Source organism: Electrophorus electricus, chromosome 13, assembly GCF_041902795.1.
Source record: "Electrophorus electricus isolate QZ-2024a chromosome 13, ASM4190279v1, whole genome shotgun sequence".
Classification (NCBI taxonomy): Eukaryota; Metazoa; Chordata; class Actinopteri; order Gymnotiformes; family Gymnotidae; genus Electrophorus; species Electrophorus electricus.
Window position 1 is genome coordinate 13,811,144 of NC_137509.1, and position 23,000 is coordinate 13,834,143.

General features: G+C 47.5%; 2 protein-coding genes across 11 annotated transcripts in view; one reads left to right on the forward strand and one right to left on the reverse strand.

The window, feature by feature from the left end:
- Window positions 1-92: 92 nt before the first annotated feature.
- On the forward strand, window positions 93-2,818 carry hacd4 (3-hydroxyacyl-CoA dehydratase 4). Of its 2 annotated transcripts, XM_027017214.3 has the most exons (7): window positions 95-440; window positions 629-735; window positions 1,029-1,156; window positions 1,330-1,439; window positions 1,611-1,717; window positions 2,211-2,342; window positions 2,444-2,818. In XM_027017214.3, exons 1-7 carry the CDS (start codon window positions 379-381, stop codon window positions 2,524-2,526), a joined length of 729 nt encoding a protein of 242 aa, XP_026873015.2. In that variant the 5' UTR covers window positions 95-378; the 3' UTR covers window positions 2,527-2,818. The 2 variants fall into 2 exon arrangements, with proteins under 2 accessions (XP_081550771.1, XP_026873015.2); XM_081694645.1 differs by lacking the exon at window positions 629-735 and having other exon boundaries at window positions 93-440.
- focad (focadhesin) overlaps window positions 2,716-23,000 on the reverse strand; it is a 30,412-nt gene continuing 10,127 nt past the window's right edge. For 7 of the 9 annotated variants that reach the window (XM_081694637.1, XM_081694636.1, XM_081694641.1 and 4 more), the window contains 32 exons: window positions 21,719-21,823; window positions 20,793-20,894; window positions 20,430-20,560; window positions 19,174-19,300; window positions 18,957-19,091; window positions 18,783-18,833; window positions 18,278-18,361; window positions 18,067-18,193; window positions 16,071-16,259; window positions 15,804-15,925; window positions 15,388-15,480; window positions 14,687-14,775; window positions 13,655-13,696; window positions 13,354-13,462; window positions 12,924-13,040; window positions 12,180-12,418; window positions 11,951-12,040; window positions 11,481-11,634; window positions 11,090-11,209; window positions 10,653-10,775; window positions 10,397-10,474; window positions 8,473-8,544; window positions 8,223-8,325; window positions 7,771-8,073; window positions 7,378-7,493; window positions 6,822-7,082; window positions 6,568-6,657; window positions 6,042-6,228; window positions 4,380-4,477; window positions 3,854-4,108; window positions 3,526-3,601; window positions 2,716-3,332 (listed from right to left, as the gene is read on the reverse strand). In XM_081694637.1, coding sequence (XP_081550763.1) covers window positions 3,259-3,332; window positions 3,526-3,601; window positions 3,854-4,108; window positions 4,380-4,477; window positions 6,042-6,228; window positions 6,568-6,657; window positions 6,822-7,082; window positions 7,378-7,493; window positions 7,771-8,073; window positions 8,223-8,325; window positions 8,473-8,544; window positions 10,397-10,474; window positions 10,653-10,775; window positions 11,090-11,209; window positions 11,481-11,634; window positions 11,951-12,040; window positions 12,180-12,418; window positions 12,924-13,040; window positions 13,354-13,462; window positions 13,655-13,696; window positions 14,687-14,775; window positions 15,388-15,480; window positions 15,804-15,925; window positions 16,071-16,259; window positions 18,067-18,193; window positions 18,278-18,361; window positions 18,783-18,833; window positions 18,957-19,091; window positions 19,174-19,300; window positions 20,430-20,560; window positions 20,793-20,894; window positions 21,719-21,823 — 4,062 coding nt within the window. In that variant the 3' untranslated portion in view covers window positions 2,716-3,258. The other 2 variants (XM_035536700.2, XM_081694642.1) reach the window with 2 other exon arrangements.

The following is a 23,000-nucleotide window of genomic DNA, read 5'->3' on the forward strand; positions in this document are numbered from 1 at the left end:
AGATCTTACATCATACATTGCATAACCGTTTTGCAACTACTATAACAGATGTCACATAACTTTCAATTATATTCATAGTTCATATGACGATTAGAAACCATGACAAAGTCCACCGTGGGTAAAAATCTTTGTAGAGATCTGTACGACGTTCTTTAAAAGGCGAAATCAAAACTAGGCATCCTCTTACTTTGTCAGTAGAAATTTGTTACACTGCTTTTCAGTTTTACTAACGTCCCATTCACGCATCCTAGATCGAGGCGGACCGAAAAGACAGCCGACATCCTCTAAAAAAATCCACAGTCCTGCGGTTGTGCAGTTTCCCAGTCAGCCCTGCCCATTTAACGTCACGTACAGATCCAGTACGAGAATGTACGCACGATGTTTTCCACAGGGAAATATAATAACCAACATCATAACCGTCATGGAGAGGAGGAAATCAGGTAAGGACCCGTAAACTATCGTCCAACGGACGGTCGTACGCGTTTTTCAGGTAGTCAGTACCGCGCAGTACCGTCCCGAAACGGTGCGGATTAGCCGGGGCTAATCTCAAGAAGCTGCGCTTGTTTAATGTAAACTTAACTTTAACTTAATTTAAACTTGGTCCTGCATATCTTCTCCACCTCCGCAGGTCCAGAATCGGGCTTGCTTACCTATTCTTGTACTATTTGCTGCAGTTCTGTGGACACACGTGGATCTTTGCAAACATGTCTGCCAGGTTTCTCTCCTTTGGCAGTGGTGAGACATGGATGCGGCCTAAACAAACACTACGAAGGAGGGACACTAGAGTTTAGCTTTCTTCAGTCGGTTCCTGAGTGCAATATAAAATATTTCACAAGTACTAAATGATCAACAGCAATGGGGGAATTAAATCAGAGCAGTTTAACTAACAGACAACTGTCATAAGATTAAAGAGTACACCTACACTGCATTACCCAGTTTTGTTTTGACATATGCCACCAATATTGACCCTGCCGATGTGTATACGAAGTCATCTAACTTGCTAACACTGCCCTGTACTCTGTCATTAGACGCTTTAGCTGGCACATTCTATTTTGTGGGAGTGATGATGAGTTTATGCCAGCTTCTGTCAATACTGGAGCTTTTCCACATAGCAGACGGACTTGAAAACTGCAGACTTCTCCCTCGTTTTGTCCAGGTAATGCTCTTTTAGGCTTAGAAAGTGATGCAAAATTCCATGTCCAAATAGAGCGCTTTGTTTCATTTGACATGGCCGTTCTGATGTGTGCACACATTCAATTACATTTGCTAAATTTCCAATGCTTCGTGGATCCAGTCCAAACCTTTTTTTCTTTACTTCCATCTTGGCAGGTGATGGAGAGAAATTTAATTTTATTCCTGATCATCAATCAGGAGGAGTTTCAGAGCAGAACTATAGTGTGTGTGCTGTTTTTTCTGTGGAATGTGTCGGGCCTGCTGAGGTGTGTATTCTCCATTCGCACGCACCAACCAGACGCAAGTGCTCGTTACATTTTCTATGATCTCTCCATATAACCTGCATTTTAACCCGTTTCCGTGCAAGTTTCGGTCCAGCTTCCACAGTTCTCCAGAAAGTGCACGGCCAGCTCTATAACCCAGTGTCGGTCCCGCAGGTACCCCTGCGAGCTGCTGCGTCTCATCAGCACCCCGGCGCCCAGCCTGCTATGGGCACGTTACACTCTCTCCGTCCCCGTCTACGGCCTGTCGGTGATCGCGGAAGGTAGGGCGCACCTGTGACGACAACCATTCGCTTTCTTTGCCTGTAAATAGTTGCTGGCAGTTCAGTTATTTGTTAATCGAAACTGTAACTCACTCGATTGATCGGTGTAGTTTGATGACGTGTGATCCGCGAATTTAAAGAAGTTCGGACCGTCACGATCACAAGTAACCATATAGAGGAAACGAGTTTGCTGCGAAGCGTTATGAATAGGCCACGTGGTTAGGAAACGGACGTTTGAACTTGCGACAGTGCTGGTGGTTTGGAAGCCATGCACGGGCCGCGCTGATAACCGAACCCCTGCCTGCTACTACACACGAGCCCAGAAAGGCAGTCACGTTATATTCACATGCCATTTTATTCCCTTTCGGAGAGAAGCTTTTTGTTTTGTACAACATTGTCCAAAAAGTTTGATTTCACCAGTCTCAGTAAAGAAGTATACCAACTGCAGTAATTTCCGCTTAAAACACTCATATTGCCTTCTCCTGTTTTTCAGGGATCAGCGTTTTGCAGGCGCTGCCGTATTACGAGTCGCAGGGAAATTCCTCTGAGCAGCTTCATGTCCCCGTGTCTGTATACGTCCATTTCCCATATCTGCTTATGGCTTATCTCCCATTTTTAGCATTAGGTGAGACAGGCCGTCGCCAGCTGCAACATCAACGAATACACCGAAAGCCAACATTATCTTGTGAGCCACTGCTAAAAGCCTTTATTTCTACGTTTTTAAAGGGGCTGGCATAACATTCCGAATCTTACTGCAAGAGCGGAGACAGTCGCTTGTGAGCATGAATAAGAAGACAAAGAGGGAATAAAAGAAGAGGAAATAACACTTTTGTTGAGGACATAAGCAAGCCAAAATGCATTTCTGGTCACTTCTCCTTTGTAGATCGCTCAAAGTGGATGCATATGGTAAATCTAATACAGCACATATGATGTGGCTGTTGAATTGGGATGCATTAAAGACTAAATATCACACAATGTATGTAAAGAATTAGTCATAGTTCATTAAATTTACCAGCAAAAAAAAAAAATTTGTTTGCCACATAAATGCATATACTGTGTAACAGTGTTTTAACATATTAAATGAAAAGGTATTTGAAACTACCAAGTAAGCTTGTAAATAGCATACTGTAACGCTGTCCTATTAAAGGGTCGGTGGCAGCTTTTTCAAAAGAAATCAAGTGCTTTTTTAAAACTATAGCAGAACAGTGTGTTTTTTTAAAAGGTCAGAAGGGTTGACAGGGTTCAAGTAATAAAGTTTCCCACACTGAGTACCACAGTAAAACATGTAAACTTAGCCTATGATTGAGAGCCTCCTTGTCTAGGTAGTCAGCTATTTGTTCTTTTGGTGTCTCGGGATGACAGTGGGCACATGCACACTCGACAGTCAGTCCTTGTACTTGCATTCTTTAGAGAACACAGACTCAAATGTCTCTACAATGTCCGAACCAGTACGGGCTTTCAAAAAGAACTCTGCAATGTCTAAAGGTCATAGCAAAAATAAGGACTTTTGTTCAAAGCTAGCTGGCAGTCCGTTACAAAGGTCACCAGCCGTATGCTCTGGTCCACACAGCCTTCTTCTTGAACTCTGGGGTGGATCTCAATGCCAGTAATGCCGCTGAACAGAGAAGAAAAGGCTCTTTAAAAAGGTTGCTCTTTAAAATGAAACTAAAGCCTAACTCCAAATTATCTTAAGTTTTCTTTAATTTCACACAGGAGTTCTCACACAAGATATACGACTTAAAGCCACATTTAAATAACCTGGCAGACCATAGTCGTCAGAACTCTAGGTTTTGAACACTGCTTCTCACCTCGGGCTATAAAGATGGCTGTCTGTGATAAGGATTCTTTAGGTGCTTCTACCAAGCTGAAGAGCCAGTCAGTGAACTGAAAGACGAGGACAAGCAAATGTCAGTTATCTCCACACTCTTCAACTGCTGATTCTGCTTCTCCTGGAATCTCTCCATTTTGACTGCTCTGCCATAAGGGCCCGCAATACCGAACAGAAAAAAAAAAAAACCCCACAGACTCTGGGAAGAAACATTTCACAGAATGTTTAACATTTGCTACTTGTGTCATTGTTGGTGAATAGGAATATTTTCATTACTGCGATATTTATGATTTCTTGACGGTCCGTACCTTCTGTGACTGGGCCTTCCACGGTTCTTTGGTGAGCAGCTGCTTCAGGCTGTGAGGCATTCCCAGTAGGCACTGTTTAAGAGACTCCTCAGCAATGGCTGCAGTCATGTAGAGGCCGTGGGGCGGGTCCAGGTGCTCCATGGGGGATTGCCTCCATGGAAACCACTGGGCCCGGGCACCAACGAGAAGAGGCATGGAGTGGTCAGCCCAGGACGCCAGTGCAGCAGCAAACACGCCGAGCAGGAATTCGGTGCCCTGTAGTCCGGGTAACGTGGTTTGCCATGGTCACACAATAGAACACTAGCGTGAAATGGTCAAGCTCTTTTAGGGGTTCAAAGCCCTTCACTGAAGTCCGTGCACACGTACAGATCATATGCACTCCGCCAACTTACTACCACAAGTTCTGGCATAATGAGAAACACAGTGGCACAAAGCATAACCAGGTAATGCGCTACGCTGTAGGTAATATATGTCTACGCTGGCAGGGATGGACAGGTGGTCATGTGAGGCTACTCTATCTTCTCACCTCCTTGATGTTGTCACATTTCACTGTGGGTGCACAGTATGCCACGTTCCTGATGTGTCCCATTAGCTCCAGCAACCACTCCATTCTTTTAGACACACCTAAAGGCAAATGAAACTCCTTTAAATCAGGGCCTTATAATGCAACTGCATGAAAATAAAATGTTCTTAAATAATGTCATTATTATAAGATTAAATATAATAAGAATGATTACATCACAAGCACTCAAGACAATCACACTGTGCAATGCAAAAAAAGAAAAATGTGTGTCAATAATAGTGCAAACACGTCTCTTGTTAACGAGTAGAATATTGCAAAGCAAACTTGAACAAGTAGTACAACGGCTTCTTATCAAGTCAATCACAACCAGTAAGTCAGCCCACTCAGTGGCCGTGGGCAATGCTCGGATGCTGTCGGCAATGCAGAATTCACAACTTGCAGGAGGTCTCTAGCTAATAGTTTTTGGACAGGAAACGATAAATGGCCTTGTGTTGTCGCCTCTTCAAGCTCGAGGTTGGCTGTTGCTATCTCCAGGCATAGCAGTTAGCGTGACTTCCTCCTGTGGCTTCTCCGAAGGCCAACCAGCGTGTATACCATATTCTGGTGGACAGTCCAGTCCACGAGGAGGTCTCGTTGCCTTGGTGCTCAGCATGTAAAAGAAGCCCTTGCAGAGCCTTTAAAAAAAAAACAAAAAAACAAAAAAAAACGCCTAGCCTGAATGCAACCACTGCACCTGCTCAGATGGGTTTCTGCACACATCTCAACTTTCATGTAGACTTCTTAGAACTGTCTCATCAATACATTGTTGATCATTTATTTAAAAAAAACAACAACAACACTTTCACACTACTTTTGAAATGTTTTTTAAAGTTACCATATTCAGTTTAAGTTGTTATTTAAGGTCATTAAGCTGAACCTTGGAAAAGGAGAACATGCAGTAGGGAGTATTAGAACAGTAGATAAGATACTTTTTCCCCCCTCTGGATTTAGAATCTTGGAATCTGGAGTTTTCTACTTTTTCTGAATTTCCATATTTTTTCCATGTCTGGAAATTGGAACTTTCGATTTCAATATGGCTCTTACACTTATCATCTGAAGTAATAAAAAGAGTTTTTACAGGGAAAAGAAGTTTAACACAATCAGACATATTAATAACGTATAACATGTGTATAGAGTTTGCATATATTGACTAATGTATGGTTTGACTATAATAGTAGGGAATGCAAACACTAATATGTAAAAGAAGGTGGGGTGAATACATAATCACTTCTGACATATATAAAAATTTGGGTTCCTTGTTAGACATTCTCAAGAGGGTGCCTCAATAATGTTCATCAACGCTGACCTGCAATAAAGGACAGGACCAACTATTGTCTTCTACTAATTCTGAAGTGTGTATCTATTTTCTATTTGAATACTTTACTTTAAAACTAGCTGACTAGGGGCCACATGTCTGAGAAAGAAGTAACCCCATATTCTGAAAGAGAAATCGCAATGAACTAGTGTGACTGATGACTCTACTTAAGGTCACCAAGCCTCCCTCTAGCAGCAGATGGAATGCTGACCATGATGTTGTTGGGAATTCTTTTTAAAAAAAAACCCTAAAAGCAATTACCACATCATTAGAATTGACAAAAATATTTGCACGAGAAACATTTTGCTTGCCTGTGTTAGGGCTAGAGGCCAAACGTGACTGGTAGAAGCACTGCAGCAGCAGCCAGCTGATTTGCTCCCTCTTCCCTGATTGGCTCCCTAGCAGCACAGTACTAATGACATCATTGAGACCCAGGAGTGGTATTCTGCCTTTTGAACTGAAGTATGACAGAATAAAGGCTGTCTTCTCCAAGTTGGCCTGTAGAGGTCACCAAACCACAATCAGAAAAGTGTTAGCCAGTCCAGTACTGCTCACTGTGGGGCTTTCCTTACGCTAACCCTCCTAATGAAGGGACACTCATAATAAATTGAGAAGGTATTTTATGCAGATTACGCATCGGTTTCATCAAGGTGGAGAAGCCATCAAAATTCCTGTTATTTACCCACCTAAAACAGATTGATTTGAATAGTTTATCTAGCAAGTGGCTTTGGCATGTGTTAAAACATGCTAGGGCAATTTATGAACAGGATTTTATGAACAGAAGGATTTCTTAAAGGTTGTCTAGTGGAATGTTGTCTCAGCAGGCTGCATCTGTACCTCAGTGACTCGGACAACCCTGTCAATTTCCGTGTCGCTCATTTCTGACAAACAGGAACAGATGCCTTCGTAGAGTTCCACCTCATCAGCCTACAGTCAAAGACAAAAGCAGGTTAACAGATGACAACCAGTGGCGCCTACGTTTTCAGTTCAAAGACAAATACAACAATTATTACAGACGTATATGCTAAATTACACCACTGCCCCCCACCCGGTCCAACAGCTGCCTACGGTGGGGACCTCCATGACCGCACCTGTATATTATCAGGTAAAAGGTTGAAGATCTTCTCCGTGCTGGAGCACAGGGTGGCCCAGCAGGTCCGGGCCGGATCAGGCAGGGCCATGGCCGAGGCCAAGCCCCGCAGGACGGCCAGGCAGAGGGGCATCCGCTGGGCGCGTGTGCCCGGGAGGAACTGCTGCACAGCCAGGCTCTCCATATACACCTGCAGCTTGTCCTCGGCCACGTGCTTCATCCAGGAGCACAGGCGCTCGTAGAGTAGAGCTTTGGTGTGCAGCTGCGAAGGGGGCAAGACGTGAGACCAAGTGAGCAAACCTCAGGAGGAACTGGAACTGTAATAATTCTATGTGACAGTTGGCTAGAATCGACGCACTAACAACTGGCGGAGTTAGATCAAACTTTCCATTCGTGCTTAGTTGCTATTGAACAAGCTGTGGATTGTGTTAGCATAGTGTGATGTGTTCATGGCTGTTTCAACCACATCTGCACAGATAGGCTGCACGATAGCTGTCCATCAAAATATGGAAAGTGTAGTATGAATAGATAGAAATCGGTTGGCTAGTGGCACTCACGCTCAGGCTGTGGACGAGTGGAGGAGCGAGCCACGCCCCGAGGAAGAGGGAAGCATTGGGAGAAGACTGGACCTGACTGACCGCCAGCTCCAGGCAGTGATGCTGCACCTCCTCACCTACAGAGGGCGCAGGGGATCACTGAAATTTTCACAGCCTTCTCTGACCACATTCCAAGGGGTGCCCCGATATCTATAAGCATTAGACGCTGCTTCGGTCAGAGCGCTTTTTCCATTCTCTAATACGCAAGCATTTTTAGCAGCGCCTTCATGAACATTTCCTGTTTCTGAAAAGGTAATCGTGTGTCTGTCATTCACTATAGAGCTTTAACAAATTACAAAATCATTTTTTGTCTAACAAACACACACTGTGAGGACAGTGAACCAGGAGGTTTACCAAAGTTGAGCCTCATGAGGGGAGAGAGGATTGCGTTCCAGTTGACTGGTGGATATTGGAAACTGGACCCCACAGTGGCCAGTGGAGCCAAGACTACCTTCATCAGACTGGAAGGAAATATCTCAGGCCCTACACACAAGTAAAAACAAACAAACATGACCGAAGCATAATAGATTCTGTTCTGAAAAAGGTTGACAAAGGTGATAAAATGCATGGCAACACCTTTCCTTCCTGCTTCAATAAGGCATTCAGTGGAAGCTCTGATTATACTTTTCTCTGGGAGATAACTGAAGTCTTGAGGGACTGCGAAAGAGGGGAAATATGAGAGAGAGGGGGAAAGAGAGAGAAAAAGTTTTACGTGCTTTGTGGCATTTTAATGAATATTTTTGTGGCTTGGAGCCGTTATGTGGGGGCTTGTGGCTACAGTAGTGTTAGAGCCCGTGCTCCCTCACCTGCAGTTCTGCTGTGGCTACTAGACATGTGAGCCAAATACAAGTGACCCACCAGACACGCCCCGTTAGACTGGAGACCTATCGCGCCTGAGAAAGAGATGATCTGGGTGGCCACAGCAGGAGACACGAAATGGAAACAAAAAGCGCATTTTAGAATAGAACATCCAGGTGAGGTTGTGTCGTGTGCTACACCTGGACATGCAGGCAGGTAGAAGGAAAGTAAAACGGAGCACGTGTGTGGAACCCTAACCTGCGTAATGGATCGTATGACCTCATTCAACCGGGCCTGGTGCTGTGAGGACTGCTCTGACTGGCTCTTGAGCTGGGAGAAAGTAAAAGTTGAAGTATAGGGATTTTTTTTACTCAAGTAAAAGTACAGAAATACATGCTCTCAGATGTACTTAAAGGAACCAAGTAAAACTACTTTCTTCTAAAAGCACCTCAAGCAATTTGAGTCTTTTTTGGAGTACTAGATGTAGGCAATGCATAGCATTGCTCATAAATAAAGGTTTATACTAGGCCTGCAAGTGTTATCTGATTTTCCCATGCAAACAAAGAGATGATGTAACTTGTGGACAATTTCACAGACTCCATAGGATTTGTGATTAGAAACAGCATGAGAGAAAAAAAAATCTCATCAACTGGAGGAATGGTTTGTACAGTGAGGGCATAACTGGAGTGTTAATAAGGCTAAGACTGGTGACAAAGCTGACATGAAATGAACTGGTACAAAGAAAAGTTGCAGTTGTAACTTCTAAAAATCTGTATTTTGTAACTTTAATGAGTCAAATTATATAGAACAACCAGAGAATTACTCAGAGTGACAGTTTTGAAAGATATACACACACAGCCAATTTTTACTGGTTAACAAGTTGGTACTTGGTGAGGTGAATAGAAGGTGACTTTTTTTAAAATAATAAACAAAAACTATAGAGCAACGGGCCTGGTTTTAAAATGTAGTGTGTAAAATGTATATTTTTCTTAGGAAATGTGTGTTAAAGTAAAAAGTATGAAGGTCCGGAAATAAAGTACAGATATTTGAAAAATGTAATTAAGTACAGCAATGAAGCACATATACTTCCCACCCACGGCTAAATCGATATACAGGTATTCTCTCAAAGTACAGCACTGGACAATATCTGAAAGAGAGATGGTTTAGGCTCTCTAGCACTGCCTAGTGACCGTGTACTGCTACTACAGCATGGGAAGCTCCCTGAAGAGGCTGCCATCCCTCAGAATTTCACATTCATTCTCTGGGATGTGCTCTAAACTGCTTTTGCAGAAGTATGCGCCATGGTAGTGGCAAGCTAGCTCTTCACAGAGAATGGCTTTAACAAGCACCGCTGTGGCTCACGGACCAACCGGCAGCAGGATTCCGTCATGCCACAAAAACTGCCCGGCGACTTGCCCTCTGGCAGTGAAAGGTGCCAGCGTTTACGGCATAAATCCAAATTAGACCTGATAAAACTAGGGCCAGAGGCAGTGTGCTGTGGGCAGCACACTCGTGACTAAAGTATTCTAATGACATGTTTAAGTCCATCTTTTCATCGTTCGGGAGGCCTGTGTAATCAGAGACATCCACAAGGATTTCATTCACACTGGGGGAAAATCCTTCCCTCACTACTGTTGTCAAGTTCCGCCGTTACTATGGAGACACTTCCTGGCTGCCTTCCAAGTATGGTGACATTTGCATTTAAATGGGGGAGACAGCTCTCTCTGTATATGTGTACGCACGCGTGCATGTGTGTGTGTGCAAAACTGGTGGGTACTGAAGGGTGCAATTTTGCCACACAAAGACTAAGATGGCACAGGTGTGGGTATTAAAGAGAACAGTGGCAGGGTGAGACCGACATTTGGCTGGCACCTCCACGGGCATCAAAGCCACCGAAAACCGGCCCAGTAGGCAAAGTGGCAAACGAACAGGTACTAAAACAGCTGGCAGCGCCGCATTTATAACCCCGGCTGTAAAAGTCACTCGTTTGTAACCTGCGCCTCGGCACAAACGAGACAAGGAACTAAACGATGTAGGCAAGCAGTTTCGTCTGCACGCAGAAGGGCTCAGACGGTTTTGGAGCGATTTCTCGTGCGCGACATAAAAAGCCAGCACCGTGCAGCTGACTCAGACTCCATTAAAACCCGCGGCAAGTGCGGGTTAGGGTCCAGGAGACGCCTACCTGAAAGAGAACTGCCTCGGATCCCACCAGGGCGATCAGTCCATTGAGGGCGGCCAGCCGTTGCATGGTGGGGCAGCCCTGGCAGAGAGGGGTGGAGAATGAGGGATGGAGGGTAAAGACTTGGAGACACAATCTAAAATCGAGACCCTGCGTGAGAAACTTCAAGGAGTCCAGCCTGACTGATTACAGTTCTGTCTGATTACACTGGTAGGGGGAGAACATCTGTTAGCGATGTCTCCTGGGGGCTGTACAGTACCTCTGCCAACACAATCTTGGTCCACGCCGACAGCAGGCGAGGATGAAGGTCCTCCGCCTTACCATGGCCACAGGAGGAGAGGCCATGCACGAAGAGGCCCAGAGCCAGGGAGAAGCCAGGAGTCTGTACACACACACACACACAAAGAGAGAGAGAGAGAGAGAGAGAGAGAGAGAGAGAGAGAGAGAGAGAGAGACAGACAGAGACAGACAGAGACAGACAGAGACAGACAGAGACAGACAGAGAAAGAGAGACAGATAAAGTAATAATCAGTAAGGCTGAACCACCAAGGCTGGCACCAAGTAAAATGAAACCCTGAGCGTTTATCGTATGCAAACAGTCTTCACAAAGTGATTGACAATCCAGTTGTTTAGTTTTATGTACATTGTGACACATTAGCAGGATGTGCTGGGACGAGCCAGGGCGCGTCCCCTTACCTGCTGGCTCTCCTCGGTCATGGAACGCAGAGTGCTCATCACCCCCTCAGCTCTATCGCCATCTATAGTACCGGAACTAAACGCAGACACACCAGCGCACGCCACAGAATACGCCAGGACCTACGTTAAAAACCAACAAAGCACAAGATGACTTCCTAACAATGCATGTTGGTATATTTGAATTTAAAAAATGATAAAATAAATGAGAGTTGAAGTTATTTCTTTGCTAGCATGGAAGCTAAGTTTGGCCTGTGTTTAGAGTTCAATTCATTTATTTAAATTACTGATGAGTTGAGCTGAGTGCTTGGGTTGAATGGGCTGAGCGTGTTTGGGCTGAGCGTGTTTGGGCTGAGCGTGTTTGGGCTGAGCGTGTTTGGGCTGCGGGCAGGACCTCCTGCTGCAAGCGTCCCACGGTGCTGCCGATGCTGTCCTGCAGGCTCTGGAGGAGCTTGTCCAGAGAGAGAACCACACGCGCCCGCTGCTCAGCCTCACTGCTGCTACAGAGGGAACTGAGCAGCACACCAAGGGCCAGCACACACCCCGCACTGAGAGGGTGAGACAGGGGACCGGACCGAGACATACAGTTAGTTAACAAACGTTCAAACTGCACGTACAGTACATCCACATTTATGGCATTTAGCAGACGTCCTTATCTAGAGTGACTTACAAAGGTGCTTTAGCTGTCTACTCAAAGTCACCTTAGCTAGCACAAATAGGTTTGAGTCCAGGATACAATTAATCAATCACCAACAGGACCCCAATTGTCGGTGCTGAAACCTAGAAGGGGTTTTAAAATGGAGCCTTTTTTATATGCAATGCTAGGGATAGCTGAGAACAGCAGGGGAAGTATTGGGGACATACTTGTACTCAAGCTGCGTACTGAAGCAGCATGCCTCCAGCTGCTCCAGAGAGCTCAGCACCAGCTCCCACATGGACTGCCCGCCGATATCACTGCACACACACACACAAAGTTATGCTGGTGTCACACAAATGGCATTTTTGTTAAAGTTACAGTCGGCCGACACTACTACTACTCCCGGCTCCGACCGTGTACCAGGACCGGTAGCGGTCCGGTCGGTAACCGACCTACCTGACCCTCTCCTCAAGCAGGCGGGCCAGCAGCATGCCCAGGGCCAGGCCGCTGTGGAACTGCAGGGCTTGCGAGTCGTCCGCAGCTGGCGCGGATGGCAGGCCGGCCCGCAGGACGTCCAGCACGGTGGGCACGGCCTCCCTGTGGGTGGTGACCAGCACGGGCGCCAGCAACGCCAGGCCCAGGGCGGCGCAGGAGCGAGCGATGGCGCTCGCCGTGTTCTCGCCAGAGTACGAGCGCTGTGGACGACAGTAGGGCATCGGGGGACACACAAGGAGGACATATGACGAGGCAGACGCAATATCCCATCAAACTGCTGTCGGGGCACATCTAAATGGTCCAAGGTCGTCATTTCCTTCTCCTTTAACGACCTTGGCTCCGAACGAGGCCTTTAACGGAGCACCCTACAAGCTGGCTCCCTCCTTTTCTGTGCAGTCTTCTTAAGGATATACATTTCCTGCTGGATTCTACTTTCCTTTCTCCCGAAAATAGCTACGTGCTCTTTGATCTGCGACACTGACAGAGAGCCCTGCTCCACTGCCGGTAAAAACCAACCCGAACCTGTCAAAACACAGAGACAGGCAGGCCTGTGGAATTCACAGAACGAGGGCCCCCAGGGACTCTGCTTACGCAGTGCCAATACGTTGAAAGGTGGGCGCAGCCTATCCCGAGCAGAGTAACTCCAGGTGAGGAGACGGGGTGCCTTGATGGCGAGACGGAGGTCAGGGGGTGGCGGTTACTCACGTGCACGAACCAGGGGAAGACTTGTCCTCTGGGCCGACTGTTGCTGCTCACGATGCTGAGGAGCGTGTCAATCACCGTAGACAGCCAATGGGCTGTGGGCAGGACCTCTGGTCCCGCCTAAGGACACAGAAGCTTGGTCATAGCCCGGTAGCCGGTCCACACTCCCACGGCAACTGATTACTGGCGCTACAGGACTTTTCAGCATTTAAGGTCAAAAGAAAATAGGACAAACATGCTTGAAAACATCAGAAACGTCTCTGAGCGATCCCGTACTACATGGGAAGGATGCTGGAATAACATCCCCTTTCATGCAACTAGATTATCTGAGTTCCCGATCTGAAACTTGCAGGAAATCTGCACAAAGGGCATTCGGTCTGGGTAAACGAGCTCCAGAACAGGACAGTCATTGAAAGCGTGTGTGCTCTCTCACCTCAACTGCCCCGAGGCTCAGGGTGGGCAGACTGCTCTGGTAGCGGCTCAGCACCACAGCAAGGCCGCTCAAAGCGAGAACACAGTTCCCCTGGACCACTGGACTGTCCCTGCGAGACACGTGTTTGCCAGGAAAATAGCAGATAACAACAACAACAGCAGCAGCAGCAGACGCCTCGGGTCTATTTGTGTCCGGGATACCAGGGTTTATAAATCTGATTTGGGCCTCAGATGAGAATAAGATGAAAAGAGAGAGGGAGAGAGGGGAATAAAGAGAGAGGGGAGCAGTGGTAATGACTCACTTGGCTGCAGCCTTCACCACATCCGTCAGCTGGTCCCTGACCCTGACGGGAGTGAGAGAGCAAAGGAGAGCTGATTTACTGTCCTGCGCTGACAGGCAGGCCAACCTTTCATCCCCACAGGCTGTGATTTACGAGCGCAGCTAATACACGCATGCACGCATATACGCTCACACAAAATACACCATCACACACGCCATCACATACGCACACCTATACGCTCACTTAAAATACACCATCGCACAGTCTCTCACAGTCTCTCTCTCTCTCTCTCTCTCACAGTCTCTCTCTCTGTCTCAGTGTGTGTGTGTGTGGGGCCACAGGCAGTGACCCTGCACACACCCGAGCCCTGCCGCGCCTCGTCGCACCTGACAGCACATGGACGGGTCAGGATCCCCAGAAGGGGGATAAACAGAACCCGAGGAAGTAGGTAGACCACTGCTGAACCGGGGGGGGTACTGCCTGTGACAGGCGGCCAGAACGGAGTCCTAGGGTGTGAGTTATGACATCGCAGTGCACAGCTTATGTGGATGTGTGCGAATGTGTATTTGTAAGCATGTGAAGGAGAGCTAAACGATCCTCTCATCTACACACACACACACACACATCTGGTCTTTAGGGCCACAGCAAACACGGCATAAACAGCAGAGAGTGCAAATTGCTCCATATTGGCCCCTAAAGAGGCCAGCACTGGCAGAGCTCAGTCCTGAGGAGAACAGCCAGCATTAGAGTGTCCGTGAGGCTAGGCCATCCTCATAGTCTCCCATAAGAGAGGAGTGCTTGAGGCTAGACATAACAAGGGTTGAATTGTGTTCAGGTGAAAAGGGGTAGAAGAGACGTTAGTTATTCTTGATGCAGTTGTGTGTGTGTCAGAGAGAGAGAGGAGTTAGTGCATGTTTACAGGAGTACCTAAGTGTGTTTGTTGGGGGGGGGTGAGTGGGTTAGTGAGTGAGTGGGTGAATGTGTGTACGCATGTGTGTGTGTGCGTGTTGGTGGGAGCATGAGTGACTGAGTGCGCATGCATCTCACACTCACCAGAGCCAAGCACAGTGTTGTTTATACTGCAGCTCATCCGGACTCGCCTTCCCCTGCTTCTGTAGCATCTCCAGCTCAGCGTTACGACCCTGCCGCCCCAACACACACACACACACACACACACACACACACACACACACACACGTTACCCACCGGGGCATGGCGCCATTCGTTAGACAACCACGAGCTAAGCACGCCCGCGGGGCCGCTGATTGTGCATTTAACCCGTACGGTCAGGGTGCATCAAGGGTTCAGGATGTCCCGTCTTTTGCCGGCTTGTGGCTCCCTGTTCCATGAAGTGTTTCGCTGCAGGAAAGCACACGGTGGACGTGGAAGGGCTTTATAAAAACAAAGGTGACACCGGCAGGCACACATGATCGGGCACTGGAGCTGCTCGGCAAACAGTGACTGCAGCTACTAATCACACGCTCAGTGCGGCAGGTGGCGTTTTTGTGTGCAAAACTCATCTTTGGCAGGCATTGTGGGTAATGGCAAACTTTCACGTGGAATCGTTCTGCTGGGATTTAGGGTCCGTAGGCTTCCATCAGCGCGGTCGTCTTCTCATTGATGTGTGCGCGTGCTTGCATGTCTATGTGCGCGAGTGTGTGCAAGTGGGGAGCTTTTGGACACATTCTTTTCTCTGAAGGTACTGTTGGATTGAACAGGAGCTCACATGTCATCTTATGTGCACACACACACACCTGCAAGACAGCGTGGTACGCGCGACTCATGAAGCCACGCCAGGCCTGAGGGAGCAGGAGAGAGCGATGCCACTCTGAAGGCTGGATGTTTACCTGAGAGAGAGAGAGAGAGAGATACACGTGAGTTCATTTTTCAATGTAAGGTACAAAACACAGTGGTAGCTCCACAGTGGTAGCTCAGTGATTAAAGGTACTTGAGCAAGGCCCTCAACCCTCAATTGCTATTATATCTGAACTCAGTTATAATTTTAAGTCGCTTTTGGATAAATCTGTATTTAGGTAGGGGCATTTTAGAAATAGAATAGTGCTTAGCATTAACTTAGCACTGTGTTTATCATGGTACTAAAAAGTACTGAAATATTGGTAACGTCACACATTAATCACACGACCTCCTGCTTTGGTGAAGCATCGGGTACCTCATGGATGAAGGTGGTTAACATCTGTTGAAAGCTCCGTCCCCTGCTGACCATGAAGCGGCTAATTGGTCGTCCATCTCTGTCAGTCTGGACCGGCAGGTCATAACACAGTAGCAAACCAGCTGAAACAAGCAGGTCATTACAACCATTAAAGCATCTTTTACTGAGGCGTACCATTCACGTGATGTCGCATTACTGTCACTATAAGAAGAGAAGCTCATTTCTAAATCTAATCAGCTGTGACGTCAGAGCTCCAGAGTCCCGTACCTGCGAGACCAGGTTTCAGGCCTGGCTGCTTGTTTTTCTCATATGTTTTCAGCATGAAGGCAGGGATTCCCGCCACGGTTTTCCCTTGGTCTGAGCGCAGGTTTCCCCCTCTCAAGGCAGAATGGTACACTCCACGGGGCATTTGGCTCATTTCTTGTCTTACAAGGGCTGTCAGAAAGGTCTCAAGGGCTGGGGATGGACAGGTGGTTTAGGATTAGATAACACAAAAAAGGGAAGGAAAACATACTTTCACATTTTCAGATGCTCCGGTCCAGATTAATTTAAAGTGCTGTCGTCGTCATCTTACGTTGGTGCATTATTATGTCCATATGTACTAAAGATGTATTATCTTTGTAGTTATGGATGTATCAGTCAGTCATAGATGAACATCTAAAACTTAAATGAACCAGACTAAAGACTTTCAAATTAAGCAACTAACAAAGTCCTTATGAAAGCCGCTTCACTTGGATCAATTACAGTGTGCGGCTCTCTCTCAGTCTACGGACAGGGTGTGATGTTTATTCTCGACCTGTTCCACATCTCGACCTGTTCCAACTTGTCTGTGGCACCATTAGCTAAACCCCTAGTTCACCTCGAGATGCTCGAAATCGAGGGCTGGGGGTGGCGGACCACCTCTCGAGCGCTGTTTAGCAGCGAGTCAAATGCCGACAGGGTCAACGACGCTGGCTTCTCCAGAGCTACAGCACGCTCCGCCCCTAATGACTCCGCCAGGAGTCACCTGCGCTGGGAGACACCTGCTGGGAGACACCTGGGCACTTTTACCGAATGTCGATGCCAGCGTTCCAGAAACGCTGAAACGGCATGCAATCATTCCGCAAAACTTCCAACGTTAAATGGTGTAAAAAGGGTCGGAATACATCACTTAACATGTCAGCACAGGTAGAGGTGAACTACTGAGAACCCTGTGCAGTGAAGTCTGGGTCATTTGAAGTGCTCTACAGTGAGTGCCAAAATTTCCTGACTTCTTAAAACCTTCCAGTCTCTGCATGCACAAAGGGTTGCTAAAATCGCTAAAGAAGACCTCTAAATGTCCGAGATGCACTGATGTTAAGATTTACACACTGCTACTGTATTAGTAAAGCAGGATATTAGTTGGCAACAAAGAACAGAAACTGATGTGTAATCTTCATACAAATCTCTGCCTGCTCCGTGAATGAATGTTATCTTGGTCCAAATGAGTTACTCATGGACATGATATGACTTTCAGGCACAAAATTTCAGGCACAATTCTTTCCAGGGGTATTTCTTTTTGTTCGAGCATCTATTTCTCCTCTTTTTTTAAATCCTTGTTTCATGTCATCTCTGTGTGTGGGTCTGCACTGCGCATATTAAGGGAGAATATCTTACAAAATATCTGTAAACATTTAAAGCTGCTGTGAGCTTCTGGCGGGGGGCGGACAGGACAACACATTTTATCCAACAGTGAGCAGCTGTAGAGTCATGAACAAAGAAACACCACAACCGAAGCATAAACCGCCACCCTTTAAAGCACTTCTAAACGTGAGGTAAATGATAGTTCAGGTCCGAACAGCGCTCGGGGAAGGCAGGCGGGCAGGGGGAGTTCATTCCCCGGGGCAAAGCTCCGGTGTTCCGGTTAATCTGCACCGCCATGCTAGAGTTTCATGGTGGCTGTGCAAGTCGAGACGCAACACCATCGTTGCCTGAGTCAAAGTCGTGGTCTCCCAGTGGTCCCCAAGGGCTTGCAGACATTTTTATACAAGATATATATATATATAAAAGAGAGGAACATCTGTTTAAATTCCGGGCAGATTCTGACTATCACTGACGGTAACAGGTCATAAAGGTGGATTTCAAAGTAAATATTTTCAGTGAGAATTCTTTCCATGAACCGGGCGATTCAAAGGACTGGGGCCTTTAAAAAAAAAGTAAAAAAGATAACAATATTAATAAATAAATAAATAATTTTAACTCCGTGTGATGACAACAGCCTGCCGAATTTAAGTTCTCCTCACACCTGGTAGCACGGGCCGGGGCGTGAGGCCAACAAGTTTGACATATGACGCGCCCGGCACGGTCAGATCCTCATCCTGTTCGTTCTCTTCATCGTCCTGGGGGTCAGGCTCCTTCCTCTCTGGCCTGGCCTGTGGGCACAGTGAAATGAACACCGCGAAACCGCAGTAACGGTGGCAGAATAAATCACCGGGACAGAGCCGGTGGAGTCTTACGTGCTCGGGTAGGTGCAGGACGGAGTGGGAGGATTCTGGGAATTCGGACAGGGCTCTGTAGCCACTGCTAGCAACCACTGCATCCTGAAAAAGGCAAGCATTTGCAAATAATCACCCCGTCTTATAGGATCAGTAGATAATACTTAAAAAAACATTTTTTTTAAAAGCAATCTAAAATACCACACACGCACACACTTTGAACTTGAAAATGGACACCAGAAGAGAAAGAGAAGTTTAACCACACCTCTAAAATCTAACTGCAGACCTATATTCTAGTCCTGTTGAATAATACAACGATCACGTTCAGTTCAATTAACAAGACTTTACATTTCAATGTTGTATCCAAGGCCACACAGGATCACTGATGCAAAGCACCAAAGCTGTTTCAGTGCTAATGTTAAACGTGAGTGAGTGAGTGAGTTACAAGCCATTTCCATGAGGTGTTTTACATCGAAAAATAAATTGCTGCATTAGAACATTGCTGCAATAGAATACTGAAACTGACCTGACTTAAAGCATGGCTCCACAGAACACTGACAACCTCACTTTTGAAATTCTGTAAGGAAAATAAATAAATAATACAATGGTGAGACTGCAAAGTCCTTCATCAGCACACACGGTCCATCTTCACTGCGTGCTTGTGAAATCCAGAGGGCTGGACAGGACTGCGCAGGCTCACCTCGTACTGCTCCGTGCGCACGTGCAGAGAGGGCACCAGGGACAGCAGCTCAGCGGTGGCCTTCAACACCAGGGGCCTCGTCTCACAGCTCAGCCTGGGAGAGAGGGCCTTCCACGTGGAACCAATATCGACCACCTGAGGCACCAGAAGAACCGAAGGGTTAAGGGCTTACGGCACGTCAACGAATGCCGTGAAAGCGTGAACCTTCTGTTCAGACCTCGGCTCTGCACAGCTCCTGCAGGCCCTGCAGGGCCAGGGCTGCCGGCGTGGCCTGGTCCCCCCGCGAGCACTGAGCCAGGGTGGCCGTGATGGCCGCTAGCATGTCTCCTCCATGCTGGTAGGGTCTGGCGGAGCACAAGGAACAACAACAACGTGAGAAGAGCCAATGCACAGAACGGGGCTTTCTATGGTTTAGTCACTAGCAACTGTAAGAGAAAAGATACGCAAGGGCTGTAAATTCGATGGATTGGTCTGAGATTTCACTCAGCTCGACACTGGGGGCACCCTTGAGGTCTTCGTATCAGTACTGGCAACCCAGATGCCCTGCAAAGCTGAAGTACAGGTTCGTATTTCCCCTGGTGACCCATCCTCACTGTGGTGGGACTTTTGTCTGTCTGTTTGTTTTTTACTCCACTGTTGCACTTTCACCTTCAAACGTCTTGTGGAGAAATAAACTCCACAGCCAGCAATACGAATGAAGTGTGCGCTCAGAGTTACGCCATCAGCACATCCAGGATAAAATCCACATCACTCATTTAGAAAAACACTGTGGCCCAAAGACAGTAACACCCAGCTGGATTTGCAGGACTCTTAACAGTGGGGTCATTCTGTCGGTGTTTGACTAATGGACAGCTACTTGAATTGTTCTTTGATTTTTTTTTTTTTTTTAGCTTTTTTGTGTGTGTTTTTTTAATGAAAGAATGTCTTCTCAATCCTTTCAAGAGCGTAGACAGTCATTTGGGCAGTTCAGCCAACGTCAGATGAACACAGCAGTGCGTCATTGAAAAAGCCCTGCTCAGCAGCTAAATGCCAAGCAGGTGAGCCTGTCATCACTGACACAGGACTTGGTTTCCTCATCTCTCCTCCACCAACTCGCCTCCCTTTCTATGACGCAATCCCCTAGGGACACCGCTGCACAGCAGTGGACGAGGATTATGGGGCAATTAGTTCTGACTGAAGCATTTGGGCATCTGGGGACTGAGCGGCGCAGGAGCCGAGCAGTCGCAGAGAAGGACCACGTCAGGGGTCTGTGTGAGCCACGTCTCGTGTTCGGCAAAACCCTGCGAATTCCGCCGGTCCATTACCAGGTTATATGGTCCACTAACGCGAGTGTGTGCTTTGCCTGGACTACAGTGTGCGGTATGTGACTGCAGTGTATGCAGCATGTGACCGTATGTGATTGTAGTTTGGGTAGCATGACTGTAGGTGACTGCAGCGTGTGTTATTTGACCAGATGTGTGTGACCGTGTGTACCTCTCCCTGCAGATGTCCCGGATGCAGGCACCTCTGGCCACAACCTGCTCCCACTGCGCCTCCTTCCCCACAACCACAGAAGACTTCTCCACCACGGTCATCAGCTTCTGCACCTCTGCATACACACGGTCCTGTAGACATGGAATCAAACACACACTCAACACGTAACACTTCTATATAAAGACAGAATACATCTTTTTCTACACTGGTTAACGAGCATCCTGCAGCATTAAAGGGAGACGTTTTACCAAGGATACGCATTTAGCAGACTTGTTAGCGCCTTAGCTACCAGCTGAGTTACGGGAGCCTCTACGGTCATATTGTCCGCTGACGAGACCAGATTAAAGGTCTGTGGTCGTCTACCTGTTTTTGCCACAGGGCAGTGAGGAGGCGCAGGGCCACCGCCCTAAGCTTGGGGGAGCCGGCCAGCGTCTGGAGCACGCGCAGAACCTGTGGGATACAGAACTGAGAGAGAACGCACAGCGCTCAGTGGGACGAGGACAGGCGGGGAGCCCACTCAGAGCCGGCCGGACTGGTGCGGCGCTTTCTATTAGCGCTCGGCAACTGAATAAATACAAAAATAAACTGGGTAGTTAGCTCTGTGTACAGAATTTAACGACATTAGAAGGGGTGGAGCTATTGTCCTGTGCTCTAACACCAGAGTCCAGCTTGTTTCCCAGTGTAGCGCTGTTTACACAGTATGTTTACACATACTAACCCTTCCCCCGAGGACTAAACGACGTTTAAAAAGAAGAGAGGTGGGGTAAAAAAACAAACAAAAAAAAACCCCACAACGGCTCTTTCTACAATGGTTCATAGAGCCCGTGCGCCGCACTGAAAGTCAGCGCGAAACCTACCTACTTAACTATATTTTCGGCCGTATCGCCTATAGCCTCCCTCGTTTATGCATGTTCCAGGAATACATTTTGTCGACGCGGCATTATTCAAACGGGAAGCAAAACGCGGCGCGGCTATGAATAATGCGCACCGCCGAATAACAATGCAAGCAGGGAAGACTACCAGGTGAGCTGTTGCCATAACAACAAGGGAAGCATAATTACGGCCCAAACCCGGCAGGCGCCAGATATTTCTATCACTGAGGCGACCGCCAAACAAAAGCGGGCAGCCATTAGGTCTGACTTGAAAACAATCCTGAAACTGATTAAGAAAATGAGATTTATGGGCTTTGCGTGAAAGAGCAATGGGCTAAATATATGGGCTTTTAAATGATAAAAGTTTCAAATGACCACACTTCTTTACCGGTGCCTACGTGCAGTGTAAATCTGTACCTTGTGCTTTGCCAGCTTTGGTATAGTGGAGAGGACAGCATGACAGAGGACTGGGTCAGACGCACGGTCCAGCTTAAACAGCAACACCGGCAGAAGGCACGGGACCTGCGGTTGAAGAGAGGGGAGGAGTCACGAATGCCAAGTGAGCGCGTTCGGAGGCATGCGTAAGGTCGGCGTCAGGCGCAACAGCCGGAGAGCGACAAATAACCCGGGGCTAAACGGAAGGGAAGACAGACGGAGCTCAACTGGTGGGGAGGCATGTTTGCTCAAAGCAAGGGGGTGGGGAGTGCTCTTCCAGAGCTCTTCCGGCCCTTTGTCAGCACCGCTGCGACTGGGCCGATCGAGACCGTCACGACCCATCCATCTCTGGAGAAGAGGGAGGTTTTGATGCGTCTGCCAGTTCCTCCCCGGCCCCTCGCCACCCCCCGCGTCACGGCTCATGCGAAGCCGCTGTGCTTTAACCGTTACCGGGAAGGCTTCTGGTGCTCTGCTGCGGGGCCAGCGTTCCCAGAGGAAACCGAGCAGGGAGCCGGAGTGGCGGGGAAACGCGAGGAGGCCCCAGGCCTGCCGCACGCAGGACCAAGAGCACCGCGGTCGCCGCTCGGGAGGAAGCCAAAGCTGAACCCTGCGCATTTCGACTCTCTCTCTCTCTCTCTCTCTCTCTCTCTCTCAAGGAAAATAAACAGAAAAAAAAAAAAAAAGAAAAAATATGAATCACCATATGGTGACCATAAGCTTAGAGCTTACAATTATCAAATATCATAGACTATGAATGTGGTATAAAATAAGGGAAGGTTTTTCTAACACAAATCTTGTGGTCATACAAAACCTGAATGCTGGAGACACAGACTTGGATGTTTTAGCCTCAAACTAGGGATTAACCTTGAAGCGTTGCCACCACACACCCCTTGCTGCAAGAGCAGAGAGGGGCAGCCAAGTTCTCTGGGATGAGCTTGACCTCTGACCCCAGCAGTCAGCCAATTAAGAGCCCTGATGAAGACAGCTAAGCCAATAGGACAACTAGCAGGCCAGGTTGCCGAGCGGAAAGGGCCACGAGGGACTCCCAACAGCAGGAGGGAGAGGGGAGAGAAATGGCAGGAATCACAGATCAAACTAAACGGATCAGCATTTCTTATTGTGCTCGAAAACGAAGACGCTGCGTGGCTACAATGCCATGTGAACATGAATCCTAATGCTCAAGAAATTGGATAGAGAGCATGCTTGAATGGTTGCCCAGTATTTGAACCCAAGCGACTAAATCCAGCCACTAGCTGAGCCAATA

What these genes read in the sequence shown, in the direction of transcription:
- hacd4 (XM_027017214.3), top strand. Translation starts at nt 379, where the DNA reads ATGTTTTCCACAGGGAAATATAATAACCAACATCATAACCGTCATGGA. An exon ending in CATGGAGAGGAGGAAATCAG is followed by an intron (nt 441 to 628) that starts GTAAGGACCCGT and finishes CCACCTCCGCAG; the next exon opens with GTCCAGAATCGGGCTTGCTT. An exon ending in TCTCCCATTTTTAGCATTAG is followed by an intron (nt 2,343 to 2,443) that starts GTGAGACAGGCC and finishes ACGTTTTTAAAG; the next exon opens with GGGCTGGCATAACATTCCGA.